Source organism: Labrus bergylta, chromosome 15 (assembly GCF_963930695.1).
Source record: "Labrus bergylta chromosome 15, fLabBer1.1, whole genome shotgun sequence".
Taxonomy (NCBI): domain Eukaryota; kingdom Metazoa; phylum Chordata; class Actinopteri; order Labriformes; family Labridae; genus Labrus; species Labrus bergylta.
Genome location: NC_089209.1, coordinates 757,813 through 764,232, shown reverse-complemented (window position 1 = coordinate 764,232; position 6,420 = coordinate 757,813). Strand labels below are relative to the sequence as shown.

General features: G+C 46.3%; 1 protein-coding gene across 2 annotated transcripts; it reads left to right on the top strand.

The window, feature by feature from the left end:
* The first annotated feature begins 739 nt into the window (after nt 1-739).
* LOC109976031 (photoreceptor outer segment membrane glycoprotein 2-like) lies at nt 740-5,945 on the top strand. Of its 2 annotated transcripts, none has more exons than XM_020626259.3 (4): nt 740-1,108; nt 1,579-2,833; nt 4,568-4,814; nt 5,139-5,945. In XM_020626259.3, exons 2-4 carry the CDS (start codon nt 2,253-2,255, stop codon nt 5,391-5,393), a joined length of 1,083 nt encoding a protein of 360 aa, XP_020481915.2. In that variant the 5' UTR covers nt 740-1,108; nt 1,579-2,252; the 3' UTR covers nt 5,394-5,945. The 2 variants fall into 2 exon arrangements, with proteins under 2 accessions (XP_020481915.2, XP_020481913.2); XM_020626257.3 differs by having other exon boundaries at nt 740-1,116.
* The last annotated feature ends 475 nt before the right edge of the window (nt 5,946-6,420 follow it).

Here is a 6,420-nt window from a genome sequence, read left to right as displayed (position 1 = left end):
CAGTCTCTAAATGTACTATGGGAGGTAGAGCCTTCAGTTATCAGGTCTGCTCGTGGTACCTACAGTCTCTAAATGTACTATGGGAGGTAGAGCCTTCAGTTATCAGACCTGCTCGTGGTACCTACAGTCTCTAAATGTACTATGGGAGGTAGAGCCTTCAGTTATCAGGCCTGCTCGTGGTACCTACAGTCTCTAAATGTACTATGGGAGGTAAAGCCTTCAGTTATCAGACCTGCTCGTGGTACAGTCTCTAAATGTACTATTGGAGGTGAAGCCTTCAGTTATCAGACCTGCTCGTGGTACCTACAGTCTCTAAATGTACTATGGGAGGTAGAGCCTTCAGTTATCAGGCCTGCTCGTGGTACCTACAGTCTCTAAATGTACTATGGGAGGTAGAGCCTTCAGTTATCAGACCTGCTCGTGGTACCTACAGTCTCTAAATGTACTATGGGAGGTAGAGCCTTCAGTTATCAGGCCTGCTCGTGGTACTTACAGTCTCTAAATGTACTATGGGAGGTAGAGCCTTCAGTTATCAGGCCTGCTCGTGGTACAGTCTCTAAATGTACTATGGGAGGTAGAGCCTTCAGTTATCAGACCTGCTCGTGGTACCTACAGTCTCTAAATGTACTATGGAATTAATATGACATCCATTTCATATTAATAAATGTTACTTATTGTAAAACATCAAGGTAGTTCTTGACCTCTCTTGTCTCGTAGGATTAAGGGGATCATTGTTGTGGACCACATGCTGGCAAGTCCCTCCTCCCATCAATCATTAACATGGCCCGCCTCCTGTCCGGGACTCATATTAGGACTTTATTGCCTGTTATGTTTTCCTCCATACACTACATTTTCATGTTCAGAGTGTGGGCACACTGTACATTCCTGCCGATGGTCCAGCTGGTGAATGGGAGGGGGGGTTGGAGATTTCTCAGCTTATTACAGGGCAGATTAGCTGTAAGGAGATTAGCACTGCAGGTTAACAGGCGCCTGAAAACACTTTTTCTCAGCTTCAATATTTGATGCTCCTGAAGCGTGGAAGGACTTGGTTCCTCGAGATGACAGTAGTCGAGGGATGACAGACCTCCGGATGTCTGGGGACTTCAAGGTAACCAGGTAAAACTTTATATTCTAAGGAGGGGGAGGGGAAGTGGATCTAAGATGGCAGCTGCCACGCTGAAGTAATTGTCACTTTCATTTGTTCTGAAGTCACAGTTTATTGTAACTGTTTAATATAAAGCTCTTTAATGACTAATTTGATCAGGTTGGATCCTGTGACCTCTAGGCTCTCTGCAGCTCAGTTTGAAACTGTTTCCTGCTGATCAGTTTGTGTTTCTGTAGTAAACGATTCGACTGCTCAAAGATGTTCTCTGAGACAGACGCTCTTCTCTGAAGAGTGTCAGAGAAAAGTAGAGGAGTGGTAGGTCTTCACGAGAGAACATCTTTGACTGAGCTCAGAAGCAGACTGATTAAACTGAAGCAGCGGTAAACTGGTGAACATGCTTTTATGATTCTATGACTCTTGTGACTCTTGATCAGGTTCAGAACTTTTATTAAACTTTGATCTTCTTTCCGCAGCACTCAGGTCCTGGCCGTGTCTTTGAGTTCAGTGAAGAGAACCTAAAATACCTCAGTAAGCCTCTTATGACGCTGTGCAGAGGGCAGCCAGCAGCCAGCAGCCGTCTCCCTCTCCTTGTTTTCTCCTGCTTTACTCTGACGAGAGGCCCACTCTGAACCCTGACCGGCTCGACCATCATTAAGATAGGACCTTCTGAGCGTGTGCAGTAACAGGGGAGGAGCTGACTGGAGGAAACCACAACCACCCTCTTCATAGACCAGAACTTTAAAGCCCCCTCTGATGATCTGGACATTAAATAGAAGAAACGGAAAGGATGCCCGGGATGTATTTAAGATTTCTATTTGACGGAAACATGCAGTCATAAGAAAATGGAGACTGGAGGGAATTAGATGATCATGATGAAGTGACTTAGGCTCTAATTTAGGGAGGAAATCAGAGATACAGGGATGACTATAGTACAGCAGTGCTGAGAGTAAACAGAGATCTCATTATGTAGAAATAAAGAAGAGCAGAAAAATTGACATGTTTTTGGTACAAGGCAGGTTTCTACATGCAGCACCTGGTGGTCGCTCCCGGCTCTGCACTTGAAGGCCCTCCAGTGTGCGCCATGTTTTTGGCATTTTGGACGTGAGACACACCTGATGTGATCTGGTTCCGAAAGCACAGGACTGACATGGCGGTGGGTAAGTTGACCTTCACCAAGGCAGAGAGAGAGAAGCTTGCAGAGGTCCTCTGGCTGCTCAACTGGATCTCTGTGCTGACCGGGGCCATTCTCATAAGCCTTGGCGTGTTCCTCAAAGTAGAGATTCAGAAATGGCAGGAAGTGATGTCAGACCAGGGGATCCTCTATGTGCCAAATACTCTGATCACCACGGGCCTGGCTGCCTGCTGCATCAACTTCCTGGGCGGGAAGATCTGCCTCGACTGTGCCGACACCAACAAGTTCCTGCGCTGGAAGCTGGTGATGATGCCATACGTCATCTGCACCTTCTTCTTCACTTCCTGCGTCCTGGCCGGGGCGCTCATGTGCTACAGCATCCGCAGCCAGCTGGAGGAGTCCATATTCCTGGGACTGAGGAATGCCATGCGCTTCTACAAAGACACAGACACGCCGGGCCGCTGCTACCTGAAGAAGACTCTGGATCTGCTGCAAATCCAATTTGAGTGCTGTGGAAACACCGGATACCGGGACTGGTTCCACGTCCAGTGGATCAGCAACCGTTACCTGGACATGACCAGCAGCATCGTGGTGGAGTAAGTGGGACTCATGGGGATTAGTTAGGATCAGTAAAACCCTACCTCTGTTTAGACCCCCACTGAGGATCAATGAAAACACTTAGAAATGTCAGGCAGCTCATCTTGGTTCATCTGGGTTCTAATGAGTTCACCTAGGTCCTACTGGATTCTACTGGGTTCATCTGGGTCCTACTCAAACCAAATGTAAACAACTTAGTGGATTTCCATATTTGGAGGTAGATTTAAAGGATTTGATCTGACTCTCGTGTTTCAAAGATCATGTTTCATTAAAAAAGTTCTGATTGAGCACCAATATTATTTAGAGTCTGCAGAACGATCTGAACCTTTGTGGAATTAGTGTGGGGGGGTGGACTAATTTGATTGTGAGTGAACAAAGCTGATCCATGATATGACTTTTCTAAACAAGAACATAAAAGGCAAACCAAGATACTGCTTATGTCTGTTCTATCAGCTCTGTACTCTGGTCATTTTCAGAGCTTTAACGGTTCCCTTTAACAATTATTTTAAACGCACCATCACAGATTGCGCAGACTATCTTTCTGGATTGTAGTGGATTCCAAAGTTTTGGAATGCAGCCCTGGACACTCAAGAACCAACCAACTGACTGTGTTGTGGTAGAAACCGATGTTTCCAATGGGTTTAAGTTTATCCGTTCAAGTACTTAGGCTGCAGGTAGATTCTAGTGAATGGAAACTCGAGGGTCAATTTACATCCCAGAGCAGGTGGGTCCTACTGTGGTTTTATTGGACTACTAGTGGCTTCAGGTGGACTGTAGTGGATCCATGTGGATTCTAGTGGATACAGACCTGGCGGTGGAACCCAGTGGGATTGATGGGTTTTGCAAAGAAACTGCAGAGATAAAATGAGAAAACGTCACTGATAGAACAGAGCACAGTGTCACTAAAGAATTCCTTTGAATTTGTGTGAAAGTGTTTTAGGACTCTGAGGTGTTTTAGGCCTCAGAGGTGTTTTAGGTCTCTGAGGTTTTACAGACGCGTTTGTGTTGGATTCAGACATGATCACCAGGTGTCCCAGACCAAAACGCCTCAGAAGATCTGCTTTGATGTCCATTAAATCTGAGCGTTACAGCTTCAGTGAGAGAGCAAGTATCACTGACAGCAGATGGAGGCCACTGGTCCTCTGGTCCTCTGGTCCACTGGTCCCCTGGTCCAATGGTCCCATAGTCCACTGGTCCAATGATCCACTGGTCCTCTGGTCCACTGGTCCCCTAGTCCACGGGTCCTTTGGTCCACTGGTCCACTGGTCCTCTGGTCCTTTCATCCACTGGTCCTCTGGTCCACTGGTCCACTGGTCCTCTGGTCCTCTGGTCCACTGGTCCAATGATCCACTGGTCCTCTCGTCCACTGGCCCAATGGTCCCCTGTAGTGAAGGCTGAAAATGCTGGGGTCAAAGGTCAGGGGATTTATTATGCTTAAATAACAGAGTTCAGCTAAGGTTGAAGAGACTTGTTATAACCTGTCTGCAGGATTGTCAGACTGGCACTTTGGTTCATCAAAACCTTGTTGTGTTTTTATTTGAAGACTATGAAGCATTTCAAATTCAAAGTCTGAGGAACTTTCTCTCTGACTCAGAACTTCAGCAGTACAGGTCAGAAGTGTTACAAGGAGTGGTAGAAACAGCACCAGTAGTTGCAGTACCAGTAGTACTGGTTGTAGTGGTAGTAATATTTGAAGTACTCCTCTAACACTGGCTGCCTGCTCCTCCCTGCAGCCGTCTGAGGAGTAACGTGGAGGGACGGTACCTGATGGATGGCGTTCCCTTTAGCTGCTGCAGCACGCTGTCCCCCCGACCATGCATCCAGCAGCAGATCAGCAACAGCTCGGCTCACTTCAACTACAACCAGCAGAGCCAGCAGCTCAACCTGTGGAGGAGGGGCTGCCGACAGGCCCTGATGGACCACTACACTGGCATAATGCAGTCCATCGGTCTCACCGTGCTGCTCATCTGGCTGTTTGAGGTACTGACCCAACACAAAAGGGGCATCGGGTATGTAAGGAACTAATACTTCAGAAGAAAATACTACAGCTAATACCTCTTCTGATGACTGATTATTGGTTGGTTGGTTATGGATCCATTCCATAAAACTGTTTGGATTGAAGCTAGATCCTGGTGTTGTACCTTGTGGATCTTCAGCAGAGTCTAGTTTAGACTCTGTTCTGAAACAGATGCTTGAAGTGCGCCATCTACTGGTGCAAGAGTTACATAATATTCCTTTATTTTCATTAACATAGTCAGCTCTTCTGTTCTCACCAAACACTCCGTCTTTTTCTCCTCTCAACAGCTGCTGGTTCTGACGGGGGTCCGTTATCTGCAGACCGCCATGGAGAATGTTATCCGGCTCGGTGATCCAGACTCAGAGTCTGACGGTTGGATTTTGGAGAACAGCCTGGCAGAAACCGCTCGCTCCAACTTTAACATCATTAAGAATCTGGGGAAATGTTACCAGATCGACGATGACCCCAACATCAACGTCCCTACCGCCAGTGCCGAGCAGGAGGTGCCATCCCGGGGGGTCCACATCCCTGTGACCAGCTAGAACCTGAAGAGTTATGGATGCCCTGAAGACCGGGACCAGCCGAACACCTCCAGAGCCTCAGGTGATGCTCAGGTGATGAGTCTCAAAGAGCTCTAGCTCCAGGATGCTGAGAGGCTCCTGAGGAGAGGAAGCTCCATCGCTCCCTCCTGATGTGAAGTCCTCATGCTCCGCATCAAAGTTACAAAATGAACACAAACAGTTCAGACTTACATAAAAGCTGAGATGACCTGAGAGCAGACGAGCCGAGGACACTAACTGGGACCCTGATATGTCTGTGGTGTGTGACTGTATTTTTTAACCAGCAGATGTGAAACACAGGGTGCTAAAAATTAGCTAAAGTGTTTGTTTAGATTCACGTTCAAACAGAAACTTTAAAGTCCCCCCAACATGATGGTCATGTTCTGACTTGTGACTCGGTGGACCAGCATATGTGACTCAACCTGGTGTGATACCAGGTCCAATAGATCAGGACAGAGCTCGTGTTCTGTGTCACACTGGGCTCTGATTGGATCATTACATTGAGCACTGAACATAATAAAAGTGTCTCACTGACCTGTGTGTTTGTTCACTTCCTCCTAAGTGTGTCCACTTCCTGTTTCCCCTGAGTTTCCTGTTGTTTCCAAAGCAGCTGTTAGACCACCGAGGACTGGTCGACCTAGTTAGAATAGTTAGAGTAGTAAAAGTTAGACATAAAAGTTCTCATAGAAACAATAGTTATAGATGGTTATATTTTATATACAGTATAGTGGAATAAAGTTACAATTGCAATATAAGTTATACTGGTTATAAAAGTTTTTATAGATATTCATGAGAATGATTAGAGTTATAGACACTATGAATAGTTATGATCGTTGCAGATATAATTGTTAAACACACACAAACACACACTCACAAACACACACGCACACAGAAGATAAAGTGAGGTGTATCTGTTGTTCATGTTTTTAGCCTGCAGAGGGAGACACAGACCCACTGAGCTTTGAGCTGTCCATGGTGCTGAAATACTATCGCAACTACAGTATCACTA